At 41.5% G+C, this 25,947-nt stretch overlaps 1 protein-coding gene across 5 annotated transcripts; it reads left to right on the top strand.

Moving 5' to 3' along the window:
- Positions 1 to 1,211: 1,211 nt before the first annotated feature.
- Positions 1,212 to 24,166, top strand: gapvd1 (GTPase activating protein and VPS9 domains 1). 5 transcript variants are annotated; one of them, XM_029161890.3, is made up of 29 exons: positions 1,212 to 1,381; positions 5,052 to 5,268; positions 5,555 to 5,822; positions 5,910 to 6,482; positions 6,562 to 6,645; positions 6,732 to 6,866; positions 7,637 to 7,829; positions 8,394 to 8,474; positions 9,815 to 9,972; positions 10,242 to 10,371; positions 10,512 to 10,637; positions 10,738 to 10,911; positions 13,088 to 13,225; positions 14,438 to 14,572; positions 15,220 to 15,339; positions 15,688 to 15,765; positions 16,501 to 16,847; positions 16,974 to 17,061; positions 17,856 to 17,888; positions 18,391 to 18,462; positions 18,542 to 18,661; positions 18,767 to 18,893; positions 18,989 to 19,101; positions 19,659 to 19,818; positions 19,980 to 20,167; positions 20,437 to 20,650; positions 20,734 to 20,806; positions 20,883 to 21,080; positions 21,355 to 24,166. In XM_029161890.3, the coding sequence occupies exons 2-29, from the start codon at positions 5,084 to 5,086 to the stop codon at positions 21,493 to 21,495; spliced, it is 4,452 nt and encodes a 1,483-aa protein (XP_029017723.1). In that variant the 5' UTR covers positions 1,212 to 1,381; positions 5,052 to 5,083; the 3' UTR covers positions 21,496 to 24,166. The 5 variants fall into 5 exon arrangements, with proteins under 5 accessions (XP_029017723.1, XP_029017722.1, XP_029017725.1 ...); XM_029161889.3 differs by having other exon boundaries at positions 1,213 to 1,381; positions 18,542 to 18,670; XM_029161892.3 differs by lacking the exon at positions 8,394 to 8,474 and having other exon boundaries at positions 1,213 to 1,381; positions 18,542 to 18,670.
- The last annotated feature ends 1,781 nt before the right edge of the window (positions 24,167 to 25,947 follow it).

Genomic DNA, 25,947 nt, shown 5'->3' with positions numbered 1-25,947 from the left:
GGCTGCCAGTCCATCACTGTCTGTATTCACAATCACACCTACGGGTCATTAAGGGTATCCAGTTAACCTGCCTGTGTGCCCGTGGATTGTGGGAGCACTGGGAGGATATTCACACAGACCCAGGTAACGGAAACAGTAACCACTACACTGCTGCCTGTCATACAATACCACTTTGTTGGGGTAAGTGCATATGATATCTAAACACGGCCACCATTCTTTTATGGTACAGTGAATACAATTTTAAACCCACATGCATTATGTTACTATACTGTTTTTTTAAAAGAGTTACAGTGTGTTCTTACTTCTATGCTATTACACCCCCATCTAGTGGATTACTGCATGTATTACTTACAAAATTATTACTTAATGTCAGTCTTTAGTCTTTTAAGTGTTTTATCGTTTACTAAGAACGTGCATTCTGTAGCAGAGGGCTGGATTAGAGTAACAGGATTTGAAATTGTCATGCCTATTTACGTAACCTCTATACTAAACATGTGTTGGCAAGTCTATATGCAGTTTATAAATTAATTTTATTTTAGTTATTAACTACTTAAATATTAAAAGCTATATAATGAAAAAGGAAAAATCCAACTAATGATTGATTGCCATAAGCATCAATATATTGATTAATATAAGCATATATGGAAACATCAGACACTAAGAAAGCACAGATTTTATAGCACTACATTAAAATTAATTTCAATCAGATATTTAAACTAGGGTGAGGAGGAGCTATTGCGCTTTTTACTGTTAGTTGCAGCTCTGCTTAATTGTGGATTCAGTTGTTCATTTATTTGTTGTTTCTTACTTGGACAACAAATAAATGAACCACTACTCTTACCTTTATACTTGGAATAAAAAATGTATTTATACAAGCAGCAGGGGAGGACGATTGGCAGTAAGTTCAAGTGTATTAGTAGTAGTAGTAGAGTTAACAAAATCCCTTGCTATTTCAATCCAAGCAATCACATTTATCTGAACACATAGACAGATTGAATTTGAAAGGTATTTTAACAGTGAGAATAAACGTCATTATTTAGGTTCGGGATATATGTAAGTATCTAGGGCATAATGTGCCCTTTCCACTGAAAACATCCGTGTGAGTTGTTATTAGTGACACTTTAGTCCTATATTGAAACCAAGAGAATCCCTGATCTTCTCCATTCTTTTGTGTGGAATCTTCCTTTAACTAGTTATGCGCATGTGCGTTGCGCAGGTCTCCTCGTGATGACAGCAAATGACAGCACTGTTCTGTCCTGCAGAAGCCAGTCTTATACGCTAACAGCTCACAACCACCAAACAATTCCTCTGACTAGCGCAATCTTATTATCGGCGGCGTTTATAGAAACAGTGAACAACTAGTACACGTCCGCCACTTTTGGTAAGTTGCTCAGTTTACGTTAGCATGTTTTGTTGACCACACTTGGTCACCCGAGCTTGGAGCCCGCAGCTAAGCTAACGTAGCTAACTAGCTCCTTGCTAGCTTTTCCTATTTGACTAGCAAACGTTAGCCGACTACAACTTGGTTAACTTTAGCAGGCTGCAGCTAGGTTAGCCAGCTAAGCGGTTAGCTGCCTGTGCACTTAATTGGAGAAATGCATGTTCCCTCAATGTTACACCTGGCAGTCTCCTCTCAGTTCCCTTCGTAGCATCGAGCCGACCTATCGTTAGATAGCATTAGCGGTACATGGTTCGCTCGATTAGGTTATTAGCTCGTCTGCCACATTTAACCTAGCAAACAAGGAGCGAGGGACCCTAACTCGACCTCTCTGATGTCTGTCTTGGGGCTCCCTCGCTAAATCTCGACTCCGTAGCACACTCACTACTTAATCAAGGACAGTTGAACCATTCAACATAGCGTTAGCAGCACTTAAAATGGTTCACCATTTAGCGGTTAGTGACTTACGTGTCCCCACCCAGCCACTGAGCCGATAAAAGAAATGTTTTTGCCTAATAACACAACGTTCAGATAGAATTAATGGGGTTTGTTAGACAGTGTAATATAGCTGTTAACATACTGCCATGAATGTTTAAAAGCGGGATATTACCGTTATCTTGCTGTAATATAGAGGAATCATCACCCTTTTTATTTAATGGCCCTGTTAGTTACTCGTTGAGAAAAACAAATCAGTTCATTGTTGTTCAAGAAAATGCAAAACCTTGATTGCCTACCACTTTGTAATATTCCCCGCTTAATATTTAAACTGGTCAAACAAGAAAAGAAAAATGAAACATTCCTGTAGCATGCATTGTTTTGGCTTGAGGGTACTGTGTGTTTGGGTGTCATAAAAGTTCCCAGACAGTAAATCCACGCCAGAGTCCCTTACAGTAACTCACTTTTCAGTAGGATTGAGTGATCAGCTGAGATTCAGACTCTCACAGCCAGTGGGACTTTCTTCCTCTGTAGCGGTGACTGCATTACCTGAAACTTTGTGTCTGCTGAGTGAAATGACTTCCAGACGGTGTTATGAAGCTATCTTGCTCTCTAAAGTCCACACGACTGTCAGTATTTCATATTATAACTTCAGGACACAATAGACATATGGTAAGTGGTGTTCACTGTTAATGGTGAATATTGTTTATTCAAAACTTCCTGTAACAACATAAACCATGTCTCGATTGATAACAATGGCAGTGCGTTTACAGTAATTTTATCTTAAACACTGTTTGCTTTACAAACCTGCATTTTTAAGGATACATGTGTTTATTAGAGATAAGATTGTCATAAGACTTTTAGGTATGTGTTGGCCTTAAGGTCAAACATTTGGACTTCTATCCAGAAGACCTCTTTGTTGGTTTTAGACGTGGGATAAAACTGGTTGGGGTAATGGAAGAGTAGTTCTGGTGTGATGGTGAAAAAAGGGGTGATGTGGTGCACAGTATTTGCATGCTGAGCAAGGTAAGAATTTATCTCAAAAGAAAGTGTAAAGAGGATGTTTGCTCTGAATCATGAATACCTTTAGTAGAAAGTGAAATCTATATAAAGCACATAGTTGAGTGTGCTTGCGGTAATACCCATCCAGTAGGAGGAGTGGGCTGATTTTCAAACACCTTGTACATTTTTTGTGCTGCAGTGATTACTTACTGTATTTTGACATTTGTTCTGATATTGTGCTATATTTGATTTTCAAAATGTTTTATTATATGTGAGTTGGACTTGCAGCAATATTCAGCCACCAGGATTTCTCACACTACAGAGGGCTTCTGATCATGTCTTCACTCACATTGTTGGTTTTTTGGTTTCTCTTCTGCTTTGGAGTTCCTCAGTGATCTCTATGACTGACTCACTCCGTAGCTCTACGCACAGTGTATTGAATTGGAGCTGAAATGTACTGCAGGTCATATGGGCACTTAGCCTCTTTGCTAGCTGTTTTATAGCCAGGTTACTTTTTTACTTGTCTCGCAGTATGTGAGGAATGTGCTTATTCAGGAGTATATGTATATACATGGAAGTACAGCAAAGGGGTACTCACCAGCTTGAAGTGGGAAAAAAAGGACTTATCTTGCCTTTTATTTAGATATATTTGGATTTGTTTATCTACAGCGATCATAACTATACTGAAGTTCACAATAACTTAAGGTCATTATGGAGCTCTTGCAGTGCAGCCTCTTTATCTACTGTAGGTTTTCAAGTAACAGTGCTTATCTGTCTGCTGAGACACTATCAGATGGAGTTTAACTTGACTACTGTGTACTGTAGCTACGCTATGTGCTCTCTAGCGCCAACTTACTTTAGCCAGTGTTATTTTGTGTAGAGCTGATATGATTATTCTGTTATTTGACTAATATTGAATAATAATGGTGAGGTATGTGAATATATTCTTGTTTTTTAGTCATGGTGAGTTTTTAAATCAGAAAATTGTTAACTACACATGAAACCAGCAACAAATCTACAACACGAAGTGGTGATCACAAAAAGCAAAAGTCATTTTTTAACTGTTAAGCAAAGGTTACGATGCTGTTGTTATTTAACACATACTACCTGTATATTAACATTGACAATTGGTTGAAAGTCAGCACAATGTTGATGCTTTTTCGACAAAAGACTAATGACCGTTACCTTTGGGTTAAATATGACCTAATTTTTGTTTTCACAAAATGATGACAATCTACCCTTATCATTTAGGATCAGCAATCATTGTTTATTCTTGTTTTCCAGTGAGAGAGACGATCATTATGTGTGTAAATCTGCATAACCAATGTGATTCGTCATGCATATCAACTCTAACGTTGTGGTTGTCTGTTAGCTAGTGAGCAAAGACACTGCCTTGTAGTCATTCCCACTCTGATGCACTTTTCACCAGACTAGTATCATTCTCCTCCTGGAGCTTTACCTCCACACTTTAATCAGTGTTTGCTATGTTAGCAACCAGCCACAAAGACGCTTTTGTGCAAACGATCCACCAAGAAATCGTTCAAATTTCATGCACTCAGCATGGATTTTATGTGTTTTGGCAGTGTGCATCTGGAAAAGGAAGAGCGATTTGCATATTGTGCTGCACAGCGTCCCCCGTAGCTGGTGAAAAGGCATACTTTTACTGTTGTCGTTGGGCCAGTGTGTGAAGCACTGAATGCAAATGATCGCTTCTCTTGCATGGTATGAGGTTTGTGTGAGCAACCGGAATCTTGCAGAACAGGGAACCATTTCCCCTTTTTTTCTGAATTCATATGTGTATTTTAATTTAGTGTAACTTAATAAATTTACTACCATTTGCAAAACCATAATAAAGTATGTTTTGAGGACTGTTTAACTAATATGTAGGAAATGCCATCTGTCTTTTGTTTTAATCTTGTACCCTTAAAAACAACAACATACATGTAACCTTAAATATTCTGATAATGCCATTAAGTGCTCAGTAGTGCAACCATTCAGAGGAGTACATTTAGTTATAAATAAAAACTGAATTAGTTCACATTTCACAGTTGACCTTAGAAATTGCTCCTGGGACTTTTACCTGACATTTGCTGAAAGGTTATTTGAGCTATTGTTTATGTTTCACACATTAACAGATTTAACACTTTGTTAAACCTATTTCCTATATTTTCTCCAGTCACTTCCCTCTCTGCGTGTGAGCTGGTGAAGATGGTGAAGCCAGACATCCACACTCTGGCCCACCACCTGAAGCAGGAGCGGCTGTATGTGGCGTCAGAGAAGCAGCTGATCCAGAGGCTCAACAGTGATGTGCTGAAGACAGCTGAGAGGCTGTATCGGGCTGCATGGATCGCCAAGCAGCAGAGGATCAACCTTGATCGGCTCATTCTTACCAGGTCAGACCTGTGTTTGAATAAATAGCTGTTTTCTTCTGCAATTCGAATACACACTTCTACCATTAGCATCAGTGGCTTTACAGTAAAAACAATGATGATAATACACATTCACTGGCCATTTATTAATATTTATTTATTACCTTTAGGAGTGTAGCTAATCAGTGAGTGTATATTTTCCTAGCACCACTGATAGGTTATAACATTTTTAGCAACCAAAGCTAGAAGAACCTGCTTTCTAAAACCTGTTGTCAATACAAGAGATTTTATTACAAAATGTGTTCTACAGCGCTGAGGCCTCTCCAGCTGAATGCTGTCAGCATGCCAAAATGCTGGAAGACACACAGTTTGTTGACGGCTATAAGACTCTAGGCTTCCAGGAAACAATATATGGTGAGTTCTTGGCTCGGCTGAGGGAGAATCCAAGGCTTGTGGCTTCTTGCCTGGTGGCAGGAGAGAGGCTGAACCAGGAGCACACTCAAGGGGTCATCCATACGGTCTTCACCTCACTTTATGGCAACTGTATCATGCAGGAGGATGAGAGCTATTTGCTACAGGTCAGAGGCCCTACCTTTACAATTTGTTGTACATCAGAAAAACGTCTGGATGAGGTGAAATATTTTATCTTTCTTGCCCACTCCCAGGTGTTGCGGTATTTGATAGAGTTTGAGCTGAAGGAAAGTGACAATCCTCGCCGTCTACTGCGAAGGGGAACCTGTGCCTTTAGCATTCTTTTCAAGCTGTTCTCTGAGGGCCTGTACTCAGCGAAGCTCTTCCTTACTGCCACCCTCCATGAACCTATAATGCAGCTGCTGGTGGAGGATGAAGACCACCTGGAGACAGATCCGTCCAAGGTGACAGAGCGCCTTACTCCGGCCCAGCGGGAAAGCTTTGGAGAGAAGGGCTCTGAGGGTTACAAGCAAAGGGTGCAGGCAGCTGTGGAGGCCAATGAAGCCAAGCTCGTAGCTCTGGTCAACAAGTTTATAGGTTACTTGAAGCAGAACACCTACTGCTTTCCCCACAGCCTGCGCTGGATTGTGTCCCAGATGTACAAGACATTGTCATGTGTGGAGCGTCTGGAGGTGGGTGAGGTGCGCACCATGTGTACAGACCTACTGCTCACATGCTTCATCTGCCCTGCTATAGTCAACCCAGAGCAGTATGGCATCATCTCCGATGCACCCATTAATGAAGTGGCTCGCTTCAATCTAATGCAGGTCAGTGGTGCTGTTTCTGCTTTAGCACACGTTTTCTTGTAAGAGGAATGTCACATTTTGCATACCGTTTGGTAAACAGGTTGGGCAGCTTTTGCAGCAGTTGGCCATGGCTGATGATGATGCAGACCCCAGGCGGAAAAGCAGTTTGTCGAAATTTGATAAGGTTTGTGCAACCAGCGTAATGGGTTTTGTATTATATAGACTAATGCTTGTCCTTTCACTTGAGTTAATGTTCTGGTTTCTTTGCAGAGCTGTGTGGCTGCCTTTCTGGATGTGGTGATCGGCGGAAGAGCAGTCGAGACCCCTCCAATGTCCTCAATGAACCTTTTAGAAGGCCTCAGCAGGACTGTGGTCTATATTACACACAATCAGCTGCTAGCACTGGTGAGCTCTGTTGTGTGCATACATTTGCATATTTGCCTGAAACCACAAAATACCAAAAATCCCCAGCAAATCAAAACATAGGGGTAGCTTTCACAAGCTTTGCTTAGCTTTTCCGCCTTCTACTCGCCATCCCTTTTGTAATTTGAAAAACCGCTAACAAACATTCAAAGTTATGGTGTAAACAGTAAGTGGTTTCTTCTGAGGTCAGACTGAAGCCGTTTAACGGGGAAGTATTCTTTTTGTCTAAGATTCTTCCTGAACGTTGTACAGGTCTTATTTACAGTAAAGGAATGACTTACTGCTTATCACTGCCAGTAAATAGTTCAGCAAGTGTTGTATTTCCTCATATACAGTTAAGGCTCAGTGTTTGTTAGGTTTATTTGTCTCTGCAGCTTTTTTTTCTTTCATGTGTCATCGTTCTAAAACCTGTAGACTACCAGCACTTTATTATGGCTGTTAATCACACATTTATTAAAAGTAAATTCACATTAATTCCAATTGCATTGTTTGATTGAACTTGAGTAGTGAATAATTATAAAAAGACAATATATTAGACAGTATAGACCCACCTCGGTTGATGGAGAATCAGGTGGTATCATCCTATGATAGCGGTAATGTGCAGGAAGCCTCTTAATTTCTTTAATGTGATATATTCTTTTGGTATGGTGCTTGTGTTTGATTGTTGTAGTTTGTTCAAACCAGATTTATAGCAGCAACAGATTTGATTTCTTCTCATAGTTTTAAGAATAATGATTCCATTTTCTGCATAGGTGGACTTTGTGCGGAGTGTGACAGCAGGGGATCACTTGCGGGAGGAAGAGCACATGGCTCTGGAGAACCTGCTTGCCAACGTTCCTCAGTCTCGAACCGTGAAAAGCAACAGTCTGGAGCTCACTCCCTCCAACACCCCTCAGCTCTCCCCAGCTACAACTCCTGCCAACAAGAAGAACAGACTCCCAATAGGTACAGTACCTACAGTACATATACAAGCAGACCCTCCAAGCCCACATCCTCCTGTGTTTTTTATATAGGCTCTCATAAAGGATACAAATTTTGCTTTAAGAATATTAAAATGTGAACAACTAAAAGATAGAATTGTTATATATTTGTTTCTAATGAGAAGACACAAACAAGTAGAGTTGAGCACTGTTGACTAGTGAAAGACCTGTTTTTTATAGGATGCTAATGAGCTTCTTCTTAGCTTGTTATAAAGATAATTAGCATGGCCTGGATTGAGGCTCAATTACAGAAATGACAACCAATTAAATTACCAAATATAAATGAACTCATTTTAATTGGAATGGATGGAAAAGATGCATAGACTAACTTCATTAGCATTTTCAGGACAAATGATGCTGTAGAAACACCCACTTAATTAGAAATGAATCACCAGTGCTTGCTTCACTGAAATATGACATTTATATACACAGTCTTGAGTTGATACTTAAACAGCCTTAAATACTGAGATGTACTTTGTTCTCTTTCTCCAACCTTTCTTTACCTTCTTGGCCTACAATGAATGACCAGGACAACATTTAGCTGCTATAACCTCCTGGGATCCCTCAACTACTACGCTTTCTGCTCACATTCCATTAGTAACCCCTTTTGGTGGGTAGACGGTTTTATTATAGCTGGAAAGACCCTAACCCATGTGTCTGTTTATTTTTATTTTACACCTATATGTGGATAATTCCGGTTCGTTTTATAGTGGCATACATGAATATGTGTATAGCAGCTCTATCGGTTGTGCTTTGTTGTTGAGAACATGTAAAGAAACCAGCTGCGTCAGCGGTTCTGCCAAGTTATACACATCGACATACTGTAAGGGGCGATTTGCTGCTTGACCGGAATTATCCTTTCACCATCATTTAGTTCATTTGCTGAGCTTCAAAGTAACAAAACCTAACAGCAACCCTGCACTGCCACCTTTGTCCTCCATGTTTGCTTTGCCTAGCAAATAGCTGTAGCTCAATATTCAAATTACTAGAGAATACAATACAATTACAAATACAATTGATAAGTTTTCCTCTTTTTGCTTTCACATTCAGCGGAATATGGCTATTCATTACCAGGTAGAGTGGGGGGAAAAAAATCTATTTTACAGCTCCTGCTTCCTCCTTTTGTTCTGTGTCCAAGTTGTTCAAAATAATTCAAGGATTTAGAGTCATCATATTTGTTGAATTATCTTGTGTTTAAGAAAACCAAAGATGATGCTATTTCACATACTGTAGTCCCGCGTTTCTCTTTGTTTGGTTTCATATTTTGACAAGATGGCCCTTACAACCAAGTTTATAGTGATGTGATAGCATACACCTATCCATTTTATTCCTTTTATTGCTTAGACAAGTAAGTAAGAGGAATGCAGTCATATTTCAGATCTTGCACTGAATCCATGCTCATCCATGTTGTGGTTCCTTTTGGCTTTGTGCACTATATGCAATGTGTGGATCTTAAGCAGCACAGCATCTGTGCTTAATTTTCAACCCGTCTGCCACAGTAATTCTTGACACAGTACCATGTTTTAGCAAAAACATTGGTAGAATATTCAACCATAAAATCAGCTGTGTTGTTTTGTTATTAATTTAATGTCAGAATAATAATAAAAAATATATATTATTTGTAACTTACTAACAAACAGACATAAGCTCTTGTTTCATGTCACACCACTGTATAGCTGCAACCTGAAATCATTTCTACATTTTAACAGGAACATTTTATTTTCTGAAATTGATAATACTTTTGTGACTTTAGAAGCAAGGGAAATGATTGACATTATTTATTACAAACAACACATTGGTGTGACAGAAGAAATAAGAGTTTCAGAGCTTGAGTTAATTTCCATAAATTTATTTGGCTGCTTTGTGAAATATGAATTCTTAAATGCACTCCAGCGCAGTATATTTTGTGCGATTTATTTTACTTTCTACTTGTTCTCTCAAACCTACCAGCATCTGGTCGTAGCCGCAGCCGTACCAACATAGCCCAGGAGGGGGAGGCAGAGGCCAGTTCCCAGGAGTCCCTACAGGAGCTGGTTCCAGATGAGGTGTTGGTGATGTCTCTAGGAACTGGTCTTCAGACGGTCCCAGGGATGATGTCAGAGAATGAGGTAATGCTACTTGAATTAATGTAGTAATTTGTAGAAGGGCTGATGATGTGATAAATTCTTTCCTGTCTCTGAAGCAGAATACAGTTCCCTAGAGTTTGTCCCATGCATTTGTGGTGCTTATTATATGCAATGATATATGTAGGTGTTATTGAGATAATGCTTCCAGCAGTAATGACTTGGAAATGAAAATTTTTAACCAAAGATAATTTTTTTTCCTTCTTTTTTGATATTTTGTCTCATTTATGTACTCTATCTGTACGGCTTTCTAGGTTTTGAACCTGCAACTGGCTGATGGAGCTCAGGGGGATGGCCATGCTGATGATACAAAGCTGCATGGTAAACCAGACAAAACCCTGCGCTTTTCCCTCTGCAGTGACAATTTGGAAGGCATCTCAGAGGGTCAGTTTGTCTAGATTTTTTGTTTAGTTTTATTGGTTACAATTGTCACACACTCCTTAACTGGTTTATTTATAAAGGTCATGAAAGGTCTATGACCTACTGTATGACAGCTGACTTACCCTGTTATGTTTTCTGCTCAGGTCCCTCAAATCGTTCTAACTCTGTGTCATCTCTGGACCTGGAGGGGGAGTCTGTTTCTGAGCTGGGAGCCGGGCCCTCAGGGAGCAATGGAGTAGAGGCTCTACAGTTGCTGGAACATGAGCAGGGTGTGTATATGTTGCAAAAATGTTCAGGATTTTTTTTCCTTTAGCAGAGATAATCACAAATTTTCTCAGCCTGATGTGTGACTAACGGTGTCTTTTACAGCCACTACTCAGGACAACCTGGACGACAAACTGCGCAAGTTTGAAATCCGAGACATGATGGGTCTGACAGATGATCGTGACATCTCGGAAACGGTCAGTGAAACCTGGAGTACTGATGTGCTTGGCAGTGACTTTGACCCCAACATGGACGAAGACCGGCTACAGGAAATAGCAGGTAAAGACATGCCCTATATTTATAGATGTCCACTTCCTACCTTGCACAGTTTGAGGTAAAACTGCTGCACATGGAAAACGTTTTGTCTTTCCTTGATTAAGTAGTTTTAGGGAAATGTCAGCACCTTGTGGTATGTGGGAGAAATAGCATCACAATCCAGCAGCTTACAGCACAATGTACTTCTTAAGGCAAAAAGTATAAAACAAGCCCTTTTATTAGTATGACGTCAATGTTATTTATGTTGCGGGGCGTTGAAAAATTCATTATGAAATTAATTTTCAATCTCTTGTCTTGCTAATGAAACTGAATCATGAATATCTTAACTAATAGAGGGTAATGTATCTCATAAATACTAGTTTTTGGTTGTATTCACATTTTAGATTCTACTTTAGACTTAGTCAAAATGGCCATTCTTTATGCCCAAATAATTTAAATTTTACAAAATATGCAACTATCTTCTAATTTATCAAATACACCAGTGAAGTAAATGCAGTCGACTCTAATAAAGAAGAAAAACAGTTTATCTTGTGTGATGCTGGAAGCATATCTTAAGGTTAGCTTATGTTATCAGAGTGGCAGGAGCTAATAAGTGCGTGCTTAATCATAATATGCTGTTATTTAAGATTAACATTTTTACTAGATTATGTAGGCTGAAAACAGCCTCTGCATTCATGGCAGTAAGACACAGGTTCATGTTGTTGGGAATATGTGAGTCTTGATGTTTTCTCTGCCTCAGGCTTTTTCTTCACAGCTTTGCCCATGTCTCTACCCTTGTCTCTCTCTCGCTCGCTCTCTCTCGCTCTGTCTGTCTGTCTCTCTCTCTCTCTCTCTCTCTCTCTCTCTCTCTCTCTCTGACATTCACTCGGTCCCTGCAGTCTTATTGACCTTGGTTCCTTCTCATTTGCATCCACCATTTTTCATTCTTCGGAATATGGCGTTGGGGGACTTTTCCATCATTAAGTGAATTTACAGCGATTTCCTTATGTGTTTTCTCCAAGGGATTGGGTTATGAGATGCACATTAAATATCCATTAATACCTCATTATCCCACTGATAAGATTACCATGATAATGAGGCAGAAATTCTAATTGTTTCACTTCTTGTTGTGCCACTCATTTAATCATCCACCTGAAAGACAAGTACTCTGCGCCCCTACCTTGAAGACTGTAAACATGGACAGCGGGATAGAGCTCTCCCACTGCCAATGAGAGCCCTACCACCGCCAACATCAGTACACACTGTTGCCTGGGTGCTGGCATGCATGTGTGTTCATGGCGCGTGTGCCATGAAGTGAAAGCATGACGTACCAGGGGTGCGACTACCGCAGGTCGAATTTTTGGTCATGAGCCTTGGCCGCCAACTCCCACTAACACCTGCTTACCCTTTTCCCCCTTCAACCGCATTCTTCTGCCCTGTTAAGCCATAGTGCTTCCCCCATGGAGATAGAGGGACACTGTGCTGAGGACTTTGTGGGAGGATGGGCAGTAATTTGGTTGTGAGTAATGTTAGTCTTAATCAACGGCTCAAAGTCATGGCCCTGGAGGCCAGGGCAGAATGAGATATTACCATTAACATCTGACCTTTAGCACAGTGGTATGAGGGCCTCTGGGTCCTAGCATCCAATGCTTGTGATCTCTAACTCTCTGTGCCTCTATGTGCTAAGCTCATTGGCCAGGACGCGTCATCCACACAACAAACACTGTTACTGCTATCTTTTTACAGATCAGATGCTATCTTTTTTACAGTGTTGATTGAACGAAAGTGGTAATTTAAATATGCCATTTGTGTTCAGCTTTTTTTTGTCTAATTATCATTTCATTGACCAAAGGATTCAATTTAATTATTGGGAAAAGATATTAATTACAAATAATTAATTATTCATTTTAACCGTAATACTATATGAAATGTAGTTGCGGACTAGTGTTACTAGTCTGTTACTGTACTCTATGATAAACAAAAATGCACTTATTCAGATGTTTAAGTCTAGAGCGTTCTCAAGATCATTCACATATGTCAAACTCAGTTCACAGAATGTGGCTTACAATTTGTGCACCTTAACCTAGAGGCTTTGTAATAAAGCCAAAAATGTTCCTTCAAGGTAACTTGAAATGTGACTCCTCTATGGTCTAACACAAGCTGAAGCAGGTAAACCTTGTCTCTCTGTCTCTGTTCTCAGGGGCAGCTGCGGAGAACATGCTCGGCAGCCTGCTATGTCTTCCGGGCTCAGGTTCGGTCCTGCTGGACCCCTATGGCTCAACCATTTCAGAGACCACAAGTGAGGCCTGGAGTGTGGAGGTCCTGCCCAGTGACTCAGGTGGGGCAGCCTGATTTAGTCTGCTGTTGATTCTTCCACTTAATCTCCATGACAGGCGTAAATGCATTTCTGCATCCACATGTGTGCGAGCATGCATATTTATGTCAGTACAGTATGGTGGGGGTTGGGACACCAGGTGTGACTTCAGAGCATTCGGTACCAAAAATGCCTGTGTGCATCTGTCATCATATTTGAGCGCGATTGCTTGTCTTTCAGGACAGATCTGCCTATGCCAGTAAAAGGCAGTTTAGGCTTTCCTTAGAGGGACCACCAGGTGTGTTTGCACCTGTGGTGGAGCAGTGGGGAGGGAAGCACAAGGACAGCAGCTGTCCTCAGTCACTTTATATAGTGTCACTTTTTTTTATTTGGCTAGTCTAACCATTGCTTTGCTCGAAGACTGTTCTGTACATTCTGTTTTGTTAGGCCTGTAATCACTAATGGAATTGTGCCACTGTATCTGTCTTTTATGACAGATAATTATTAATTATTGTTTTGCTTATCTGGTCTTTTAAAACGTAGCATTCAATACAAACCTTTTATAAATGAGATGTAACGTTTAATGTTCCCTTTTTAAAATACTGTTTTGTGAGTAGACTGTTATTTTAACTGCATTAAGTGCTTCTTTGAAAAGCCCAAGCCTTATGTTAATTGAAGTAGAACACCATTTCAATATGTGCAGTGCAAAAATGACATGCATGAGTGTCTTGATTGCTTTTTGTTCAGTTTGTTGCCCCTGTTCTGCACGGTAATAGTGTGATCGGAGGCTTGCTTCGAGTAGAGTGCTTGTTTCATGGCTAGGCAGCAGAAAACTACACTCTGAAGAGCACTTCACCAACACATTATTACTAACGAGCATGCAAATGAGTACTGCTGTTACTATGGAGCCTCTGGGTTCGACCCAACAGCTCCATTGGGTAGCCAAAGGATTGGCCGTACTAGGTTTATGGTTTGGTTTGGCAGTTATAAGGCATGATAATGTATGCCTTGTTTGATTTTGTGCATATGCGCACGCTTGGTTTCCCAATAATCATAACAGAGGAGGGGGTAAAAGAAGTGAATGACCATTATCTGCATCAAACTGCCATGCACGCAGTGGATTATGAGATTCATTTTAAAGGGTGCTTCATCCCGAGTCCAAGTGAGAAAAGTACACATTCTCTCTTGCTCTCTTTTTATTATTATTATTATTTTTATTTCTGTGTTCATCTACAGAAGCCCCAGATCTGAAGCAGGAGGAGCGTCTGCAGGAGCTGGAGAGCTGCTCAGGGGTTGGTAGCACATCTGATGACACAGAGGTCAGAGAGGTCAGCTCAAGACCTAGCACCCCAGGCCTCAGTGTTGTCTCAGGTAACGATCTATGTATTCTGTCTGTGATCAAATATTTTGCTCATAATGATAATGTGCCTATTTTCCTTTTTTGTGTGTTCCCGACTGCATAGTTGTTGGCTTTTTTAAAATATTTTTTAATGAATTGGCTCAAACCTGCCTGTCCCTTTGTCTGTGTAGTGTTCATGTCCCTGGGAGTGTTCTTTAACCTGAGTGCTGGGGTCAGTGGGAATTTCTCTCTAACACAGAGGTTAATGCTGGTTGTCTTTTCTGCGGGCTCAGGTGGTCATACTATGTTGACATGCAAGAGGTACCACCACACATTAAAAAGCCAGCAGTGATGTTCTTGGCTCAGCTCACAGGAAAACATCCCAGGAGATCAAACCAATGGATAGTGTCTGTATGACGATCAGTCTTCTCCTGACCCATGGGAGCTTACGCTACCAATTTAGAGTTCCCACTGGGGTCCCAGTTGAGGGATATCATACAGTATAGTCTAAAGAGAAAAATATCTCCCTTCTCTGAGGAACATAGAACATTCACAATCTCTCTCCTGACTAATGCTAAGCTGAAACACCTCACTGTAGAGGTGATAATGGGTATTTTTGTCCTGAATGTCAACAGAACTGTGTTTTTTATTTATTTTTTTGTTTCTTTTGCGGCCTCAGGTATCAGCGCGACCTCAGAAGACATCCCCAACAAGATCGAGGACCTGCGGTCAGAGTGCAGCTCCGACTTCGGAGGGAAGGACTCTGTCACCAGTCCAGATGGGGAGGAGTCAAGTCATGGTAGGAGAGTGTCACATCCTCTGTAGGGTAGCTAAACCATCAGTCCAGTGTCTGTCTGGTAAAAAACAGCATCAGCCAGAGCTATTAATCCCTGTCAGTTTTGCAGCTGCCACCTATCTAAATCACAGTTTTACTCTAACTCCTAATTCTCCTAGTGAGTGTTTTCTATTCTTGTTTGCCTAACTAGGCAATCCGGTTAACAGGCCAGGCTAATATCTTGTTGTTATTGTTGTTGTTATTATTATTATTATTATTATTATTATTATTATTATTATTATTATTATTATTATTATTATTATTATTATTATTAAGTGTTTTATTTTCTCTTTTTTTCTTGTGTTTTTACAGGAGCACACCATCTGACATCTCCACCTTCACAGACAGACTCTTTACTGGCCATGTTTGATCCCCTCTCCTCTGGTGAAGGTAATTTGCACTGCAACCAATCACCGATAGAAATAGGCATCATTACATCCCTACCCTAATGTCATGGATGCACAGAACAGCTTGAGCTGTGTGAAAATGAACCAAAGGAGTGCCTCTGCCCCTTATCCCAATTACACCACGTTTAATAGGTGCAATGAGATGCCACTTCATTTGGCTCGTTTAAAACAATAATCTTAGCAGTCTTTGTTCCTGCTCGTGTGCATTGTGCTCTCTGTGCAGTGAGAACATTTGTGGCAAGAACGGTAGTGGCTGTATGTCTGTGGCAAGGTGAAGGTATGACAGGTTGAGAGACCTCACCCCAGGCTCTTTGGCACTGTCCCCTTGTCCCACTGTGCTCATGGCACCAGGCTGCCATTGGAAGCTTTTCAGGAGTGTGTGTCTACCCTTGGAACAGGTGGCCTACCTACACCTAGGGCTCATCTCCCACTAACATCTCTCTTTAACGCTCTTCTCACATTTTGGGGTGTTTTTCTGCTGTTTTTATTATGTTAAACATTTTAGAAAGAGGTGAACTGTTGTGGTTACATAGCAGCACTTCTTTAAGACTTTAATCTATTTGTAGAATTTATTAATATAATATATAACAGATTTAACAGTTGTTGAACACGGTTAATGTCATTGTTAACCTAGAAGTAAATACATATTTAAATGCAGTCCACAATTCACAAAAATTTATTTACTCAGTTTTTCATTCTTAATATTTTATCATCCCAGGCTCCTCAACTGGAACAATAGTAAGACCCAAAGTGCACTATGCACGGCCCCCTCATCCTCCCCCCGACCCTCCCATCCCTGAAGCAAGTGCCCTGGGGCCGGAGACTCGCCACTCTCTCTTCACACCCCACTGCTTGGCCCAGGCAGAGCTGGAGCACACCAAGCAACGCCACTCCTTCCCCGACAGGCTGGTCCGCAGCCGCAGCTCTGACATTGTGTGCCCCGGCCGACGACCCACAAGTGACCCTGGCCTCAACCGGCGGGGGGCCGTTGAGGACCGTGACGCTGCGGGGTCATTCACTTTAGGACCATCCTCATCCCCCAGCAAGGACTCTCTGAAAGGAGAGGTAGTTACCTAGCTCGTAGCTGCACTACCTTCCTGGGTTAATGCAACCTAAATGGAAATGTATGCTGTCTGTTGTAGCTTGCTTCAGCTTTGTTTTGTAAACCTCTGTTTTCATTTCAATCCAAAGACTGACGACAGAAAAGACAGCGATGACGAGAAGTCTGATCGCAACAGACCTTGGTGGAAGAAGCGCTTTGTGTCAGCCATTCCCAAAGGTAAAGAAACTGTCCGCTTGGTGCCTTTCTCCCAAACTAAAAAAATAAACTTTGGTAAAGTTAAAGGTGCTCTGTTTGAGTGCAGCTATCCTTTATTTTCTTGTGAGAGCAAGAAAAAAGTTATTTTAATCAAAACTGACAGAAGATATCACACTTTTAAAGAGCCCAGCAAAAAACAATTTATAATGTGAGGAAAGCGAGTGATGATCCATGTTGTCCACTCCATTGCTGATGTTGTGGTTGGAAATATATGTTTCTTGTTGTTTGAAGTTACTCCAGAGATGTGTCCAGTACTTTTTCTCTCACATCTCACTGACTGCAGTTTTATATAGACTTTTCAAAGCTAATCAGTCATCAGAGAAGCTTTAGCAGCATAGATTGTATGGTTGTAGCCCTCCCAGCAGTGCTGTCAACCAGCAGCTAATGGTCATTAGATAGACCTCTCTGTCATAAGCACTGATAGATGACACATCCCACATTGCAGTTCTACTCTACAACCATTTCTAATATATCTGTCTGGAAAATAATGAGCTCTGCCCACATGGACTGACTGCTTATTACTCTTTGAGATAATGGTGGTTCATAAGTAAACATAAAATTGATATTCATTCAGAAGACAATGTTCACGTGCGAGAGCAAAAAGCTGCAAAGCCTGAGCCACCAATCTCCTGCCAAACCTCTGTGGAGCCCATTGTGTTTTGTCCTGCTGCTCTGCATGGTGACGTATAGCCAGTTGTCCCGCAGAGCGGCAGCCGTGTGTGAAAGGCCAACCCTGTCTGTTGTGTTCCTCACAGTGCTGTATTGGACGGCTGAGAGTGATGTCCCAGGTAACGCTTCCACGCTGAGTCGCTGAACTAGCTTCGCCACCTGAGCCAGCAGCTGCGTGCCCATGCTGCTTTGTAGATGTCGCCTTAGAGCTGTAGAGCTGTGATGTGACATGGTGTAGCCTGAGTTCACATACCCACACTTGTCATCCATGCATTCGTCACCCATTCTACTGTATGCACAATACAGAATATCAGTCTTGGACTTTTGAGATTCATTAAATTGTACATGGCCTCCTGTTTGCACCTCAGTGTTAATAGGATGAACATCAGTGGGATGTTTGACTTTTTGATATTCTGATTAAAATCACCATTTCAATATTTTGTTTTACCCTAGACATTGTTTGGTGCTGTATGATGCCATACACCCCATTTTGAGATTTGTAGTTTCAGTTAACCAGAAGCGGCTGTCAATAAGCGAATCATGAGCAATTTGTGATATACTACCATATCAAAATAGGTTTTGCACCACCCAAGTCAGTTATTGTGCATCTCCTCTCCACAGCTCCCATAGCAGCATTTAGGAAAAGGGACAAACAGGAGAAGGATGATGTTGCCCAGGAGCGCCTCCCACAAGGTCAGTATTGGTTTGTTTTAATCATACTTATTTATTGGCTGAATTTGATTTGAACACAATCTGTTTCTATGTTTATCAGATGACCCACTGCCCAGACAGAGCACTCAAGCACAAGCAGCTGAAGACATCCTGGACAAGTATAGGAACATCAAGAGGCCCAGCCCTAGTGATGGAGCCACAGCTGGAGCTTCTTATGATGGTACAGGAGGTCAGAATAACATGTTTATTATTATTCATAGTACAAACACTTTGGAAGTTGGGGTTAAGTATTTTTATTTTATATCTTTTGTGTACGTTTTTTTAGATCTTTGTGTTGAGGAGAATGTGCATGAGTCTTCAAGAGAAGACGCTCTCCAGAACATTTCTACTGATGACCTTCCGGACTCAGCCAGCCAGACAGCTCAGCAGCATGACTTCAAGTTTTCCTTTAGGTCAGAAATGTCATAAAGCCTTAAGGAAAAAACACACCGCTTAATTCACCAAGAAACGGTCACTCATCATTGTTTTGTCTTTTTGTGTCTATCAGTGATGCGAAAAAGAAGTTGAGGTTGGCACTGTGTTCTGCAGACTCTGTGGCTCTGCCTGTTATGGCTCCTGCTACTACACGAAATGGGCTGCCTGACCACATGGAACCTGAAGGTAGAAGTACTTAAAACCAAAGTGCTTCTGTTGGTTGTAGTTAATTTATTCTATGTTGGAGGTGATTAGATATTACATGTCCTTTTTTTTGTAATTTTTACTGAAAAGGCAGTGTAATAATATAGGCAAGCATCCAACCTGCTCCAGGAGACACCACCTATCTATTATCACCTTCACATTCACCCCTTAAAGGTTTGGGTCAAGGTTGTAGGAGTAGGGGAAACTTAGATTTCTCATATGGTTTACTGTAAATTACCCTATCACACCCTATCAAAGATTAAACATACAGATGTAACCATATAGATTAGTGCGAACATTTACTGTAGTTCTGGAAATAAAGATGAACTTAAGCTTTCCTCACACACCTTTAAGCAGGACAATAGCAGAGATCCCAGGAACATCCTGTGAAACAGTAAAACCATTAGATGGTCTTGGTGCCCATCAGTCAAATTGTCATGTGGAGGCGGCAGGTTGATCAGATTACAGCAGCCAGCCATTCTCTCATAAGCTACGAGCAGTGTTGTCTAATGCCGTCTCTCTATCGTCCTTTCTCCCAGACAATGAGATCGTCTGTTTCCTGAAGGTCCAGCTTGCAGAGGCCATCAACCTTCAGGATAAGATCCAGATGGCCCAGATCCAGGAGACCACGCGCTGTGTCAGTCGCTTCGACGCACGCACCTGCAGGAAGCTGCTGGCGGCCATAGCAGAGGATTACAGGTAAGTGGCAGCCTGGATAGACGTGGATAGCTCACTTAATGCACCCCAGGGGGGTTTCATTGTGTTACATTTTCTTTGTCCAGAGTATAATGTTGTTTTAGACTGCAGAGATAGAGTCAGCAATAGCACCAATAATAACATTTAGTTTCTGTTTTCTTTAGAAAGCGGACACCGTACATAGCTTATCTGACCAGGTGTCGTCAGGGCCTGCAGACTTCTCAGGCCCATCTGGAGAGGCTCCTCCAGCGGGTGCTGAGAGACAAGGAGGTGGCCAATCGCTACTTCACCACAGTCTGTGTCCGGCTCCTTCTGGAGCACATGGAGCTGAAGATGCTTGAATTTATCAAGGGTATGTTTACATTTAAATTTTTCTGTAGCTAGGTTCTGCTGCCTGAACATATTCATGTGTTCTTCAGCCGGCCTTTGGGTCTACTCTCTGAATGTAAGTGGCTTTGACTGCACAAACAGAAGTAAATAAGCTCTGTCAGGCATTTATTTAATGACATAAATGCACTCCTTTTAGAACAATTCGTTGCACCTCCTGAGGTTACACCTCTACAGAATTCTCTGCTGGTGTTTACACCTCCCCTCCTCTCCCCCCACCCCCCACACTCTCAGCATTCCAGGGGTGCACAGCTGCAGATGACAAGACGGCAGCAGTGGAGGATTTTCTGCGCGACTTGTATGGCGCCATGGCCCGTGATGCCATTTGGCAGTACGCGAGCGAGGACCAACTGCAGGATGCCCAGATGGCTATCGAGCGCAGCGTCATGAACCGCATCTTCAAACTGGCCTTCTACCCAAACCAGGATGGAGATATTCTCAGAGACCAGTGAGTAGCTGGGACGCTTCACTAAGTAATATTGGATTTATTTCACACATGTTGTCATTTACTGATCTGTTTTTCTATCACAGGCTTTTCCATGAACACATTCAGAGGCTCTCTAAAGTGGTGTCGGCCAATCACAAAGCCCTTCAGATACCAGAGGTATTTTCCTAGTTGGGTTTTTTTTAATCGCTTTATGTGTTTCTTGAAAAAGGGACTAACATTTTTCTGCTTGCAGGTTTACCTGAAGGAAGCTCCCTGGCCCTCTGCACAATCTGAGATCAAGACCATCAATGCGTACAAGACGCCCAGAGATAAAGTCCAGTGCATACTGCGCATGTGCTCCACCATCATGAACCTCCTGAGCTTGGCCAATGAAGACTCCGTCCCTGGAGCAGACGACTTTGTTCCTGTACTTGTCTTTGTCCTCATAAGGGTGAGTGTGTTCTTAATTCAGTCCTCCACAGTTTGATAAAATCAGATAGGACTAAGCCATTTTCATAAAAAATTCTGTTTTAGTTCTTTCAATATTGTTCACTTAGAAAATAAAATGTAGTAACAGATCCTGTCATTTCTGTACACCATAAGAACTTATGTCTGCTAACTTGTGTGAATACATTTCACATATTTACGATTCTAATCTGTAAGGCGTTACGCGAGGTTCTTTCAGCGGCTAATGTAGGCCCATCCCCACATCTCCTCCCCTCCAGGCAAACCCGCCCTGCCTGCTGTCCACCGTTCAGTACATCAATAATTTCTACGCCAGCCGGCTGAGTGGGGAGGAGTGCTATTGGTGGATGCAGTTCACCGCGGCGGTGGAATTCATTAAGACCATCGACGAACGCAAGTGAAGCAGAACAGCCACCTGTATGGGCAGACTGCGGGGGAAGGAGCCGGGAGACTGGGAGACTTCCCAACCAACTGCTCCCTCTGCACAGCTTATGAAACCTGGCCCCTAGCCTGCTCTTTATTTGTAAAGCTTGTACATAGCCAGAGACATTGTAAGACTAGAATATATATAGATATATATATGTATACATATATATCTATATATATATATCTATATATATATATTACTGTATGTATGTGGACAAATGCAGGTTTTAGCCGTGGTGACATACGGCCTTGGGTAACAATTGGCAAACATAATCTTTGAACCTGATTTGGGAATTTTAATTTTCGTTGTGTCTCTTCAGTTATGTTTCCCAGGTGGTAGGCTGCATTAGGAGTTTTCTATACAAACAATTACCAATAAGACATTAAATCAATGTAAAATATAATCCTATATAAAGGGACCAGACTTCCTTGATGTCATCACTGATTTTTTTTTTCTTGTGAGAGGGAAGGGCCAATTAAATTAGAATATAATGTTCATTAAATGCATTGTAAAATGGCAATTTACAGTGCGTGATAGTTACTGATGGGATTACTGTAGCTCTTGCACACAAAAACTAGGCTGGTGAATCAAACAGTAGGGCAGCTTATTTCAGGAACTTTATTTCCCCAAAACATGTCAATTTGGACAAAAGGGCCAAGATATTTATATAAAATAAAAGATATTTATTTCTGTCATTCTATTTAATGTTTTGTTGGTATAGTTTTCAAAAGTGAATGCATATCATCAAGTAATGTTATACTAAGCCTGCTTGAAGATGGTAGTGAGGAAGGCACCTTAATGATGAGTAGGCGTTGGGAGGGGACGCTGGGCGCTCATGATACAGGGTCAGCTCGTGCAGAGTGGGATAGAAAAAAATAGTGCCTTTGATGTGGGGTACTCTGTACAGGTAGTCTTTCTATTGTGTTTTTTTAAACCCAGCCTAGGGATTATTCTTAACACCCCAAACTCTAATGGGCCGCTCACTGAGACATCTTTGTCCAGCCGTTGCTGCGTCAACACATGGCTCAGTCCCTTTAAAGAACTTGAACAAATATCCCCTTCTGGTATGTAGGTCCAACCTCGAGCTGAACCAATGGGCCTGCGTTGGTTTACAGCTGGGTGCAGGATCATTTTTGCACTGGTTATGTATTGTAGAACAGCAACTGGAATGGAGTAAGAATTGACCTGCCGTGTGTGTAGTGGTCATATCGCCCCTAATTAGTATAACTTTGTTACTGAACGAAGACACTTTTGGTTGCTACACTTGATGCCACGCGTGTGCATGGGCAGACTAGTGAACTTATTGGATAGTAGCTCTCTACCTCCTCATAAATATAAGAAAGGGACTCATGTTCATGTGCACTTACACTTTCTGTACACCCCCACCCACCCCCCAGCTGGCGTGCTGTGATGTCCCAGTGTCATTGTATCTTTCCAAATATAGTACACGCATGTCTTTAAGGACCTGGAACTTACTAAAACGCCTTTTTCTCTTAAAATTCTCTGCTTGATTTTTGTGCACAAATGTGTTATAAAGGTTTGAATCACCAGTTTCTTTTTATGGTAAATGACTTGACAGCACAAAAAAACCCTTGTAGTATAGAAGTAATCAATCAACACTATTGACCTGTTACTGACTTGCAGTGTATGCTAACGTGGCTGTAGTACGCGAGTGTTATTTCTGTCTAGTGTGTGTGTAGGTGTGTGTGTGTGTGTGTGTGTGTGTGTGTGGGTGGCAGGATTCTGTGACTGGTTGACCCTCTGCCTCCTCTTGCATGAAGTCATTGAATGGTCTGTACATTCTCAATCATGATAAACAGTAGAATAGGATTAGTATCTGCCACAGGCCAGTAATTGAACTTGCAGGAGGATGCAAAGCTTCTCTTTGTGTGTGTGATGTGTGCATATCAGAACCCGATTTATTTTGGACAATGTAAATGTCTCTTTGTGGATGATTTGACAGGGAGCTGTGCATTTCGAAATGTCGATACTTTTGGGCTTTGGAAGTCATTTCACACGGTGATTATATGTATGTCAAACATTGTTCTAAGCACCTGACTGTTACACATTCGAGCTGATGAAGATCCAGGTTTACAAGCGGCGTCACAAATGCATTTTTATATCCCATGCACATGCATTTGTATGTGCAGCGCGCTTCCGAGCAGAGTTCCTTGATGAGAAAACCATGGCACTGGAAAATCAAGTTGCAGGTTGCATCTATAGTAATTAGGTTTATGTGATGTCACTTTAATTGAAAATACATACTGCACAAATCTGATGAAATTATTTGGACCTGGCTTGTGTTTCAGCGTTTCCTCAGATACCCTGGCGCAGCTGCAGGCGTCTGTCGTGCGGTACTGAACCAGTATATTTTGACTTTTTAGCTCTGATTGTATGCAAACCTCTGGGTTGTAGTGTTAAGTAAACAGACTGAAGAGTTAATCTGCTCTGCTCTGCTCCCTGTACAATTGAGTTGAAAGGCTGAGCAAAGATGATGCTAAATTAAAAACAAACATGACTTAACATCTAATTTTACGTTAATTGTAGGCTTGCACAATTCTGACATGCGGGGAAATCTGGTTTGTCATTACTGTGATTAATGAATTATGTAATTCTTAAAAAAAATAATAAAAGAAGCAGAAGTTTTTTTTCCCTTTTTTCTGTCTCTATGGACGTAATGCACATGCACAATTATTCAGTGACTTCTTGGACAGTGGCAGCTGCATCTGGACGAGAGTTCACACAATAGAAGAGATAGTAGGAAAATTTATGCATGGAATATAATTGTTAGTGGAGGTAGTGGAGCAGCATCATCCAATCTAGCAGCCACAAATGGCAACCTCTCAGCAAACATTTCATTACTGCTGACAAGTGTACAGTGGATTGTAATTGGAGATATCCCCTCATCTAAAAGCCCTCCTTACTTCACCGATTGCCTTCTCTAATACTCATCTTTTTTTCATCAGCAACTTCTTCGTGGGGTGCTTTGTGCTCCCTGATGATATCTCGCAATTGTTAATTTAAATTCAAATTTTAGTGTGTGAAGGTAATTAGTTGCAGAAGCCAGTGGCGAGATGGGCCAGATTTGGAGATTGGATCTTTTTGACTCGGTGGTGCTCAGTTGATTTTAAATACAAGGAGGCTTCAGTGTATTTTGTATAAAACTGCTCTAAATGCTATTGTTTTTATTTGAATAAAACTACTTCATTGGTGAAGTAGATGCAAAGTGAGGCACGTGTGCATTAGCTTTATTATTACTTCCACTGAATACTATAGCAGCAGTGCAGGGGAGTTTGTATTACAGGTGATGGCAGATGGATCAAGTGCAGAAAACAATGTCGGTCGATTCATCTGAATTTTATATTAATGTCATTCTGTTCCTTGAAGACATAAACAGGCCTGAGGTCTCGCCCAGATGGCTGTGGAGGAACAGATGATGAGTCCAGCGGGGCTCGTGCATGACTTCACACATTGGTCTGGTACTTCCTGACTGTAAGGGAACAGTGTAGGGCACCTCCACCTCTACTATCCAACTGAACGGAGTCTTTGTGCGAATACAATGCTTAATATGAATTACATTTTAAAACCACAGCATGTGGAATTTATTCATTTTTAAATTAACTGACTATGAAACCTAAAAAAATGCCAGAATAGACGCAATCAAGTAAAACACGTGTACTGTGAGTTATTAGGTAATTGTCACCAGGGACGTATTAGCCAAAATGTTAAGGACTGTGACTGCTTCCGACGGTCTATCGTTATCAAGGCAGATGTGCAGACCGTTTACATTCGTATCGTCTATTAGTTTATTCAGCAACTTCAAGAAGCGCGGCAAACGTCAACAAAGACCACGCTCCAGTGTAAAAGGCTGCTGTGCCCTCGGTGCCCTGCAGATGGCAGACGCACCATTCTCGACGACGCTCCGCAAATCTGATCTGAGAGCGGCTCAGACAAAGAACACCACGGGGCACGACAGCTTGACATTTAAAACCAGCGGGCTGCCCCTCACTGGATCAGTTTTATTTATTAAGTGCATTCGCCAAATTAAATATGTATTATTATTATTGTTGTTGTTGTTGTTGTTGTTGTTGGTAGTAGTAGTAGTATTAGCAGTGTTAAAATATGAATGTTTTAGACTTCCTACACTCCTTCTGAGGCGTCTTCCGGGTTCGCGGTCTCGCGCCCCCGTCCACCCTGCGCGCGCATGTACCGCGCGGTACAGATTCGCGTGCACGTCTTGTTGGACTAATGTGGCAGTAGTGGGAAATCTTCACAAAGGACAAAACAAACAACGCAAGGCAGCAGCACGTCAATTAAATTAAATGTTGGGGGGGGTTGGGGGTCTAATGAACAAAATGTCAAATACACATATTAAAACTTAAATGAAATAGCCGCGAGGATGCAGGAAGACGAGGAGATTAAAACT

This window comes from Betta splendens, chromosome 9 (genome assembly GCF_900634795.4).
Source record: "Betta splendens chromosome 9, fBetSpl5.4, whole genome shotgun sequence".
Lineage (NCBI taxonomy): Eukaryota > Metazoa > Chordata > Actinopteri > Anabantiformes > Osphronemidae > Betta > Betta splendens.
Note: the sequence above shows the minus strand (reverse complement) of the source record. Positions and strands in the feature narration are given on the sequence as shown.

What these genes read in the sequence shown, in the direction of transcription:
- gapvd1 (XM_029161889.3), top strand. Translation starts at nt 5,084, where the DNA reads ATGGTGAAGCCAGACATCCACACTCTGGCCCACCACCTGAAGCAGGAG. An exon ending in GGATGATGTCAGAGAATGAG is followed by an intron (nt 9,973 to 10,241) that starts GTAATGCTACTT and finishes ACGGCTTTCTAG; the next exon opens with GTTTTGAACCTGCAACTGGC. An exon ending in GACTTCAAGTTTTCCTTTAG is followed by an intron (nt 18,894 to 18,988) that starts GTCAGAAATGTC and finishes TGTGTCTATCAG; the next exon opens with TGATGCGAAAAAGAAGTTGA.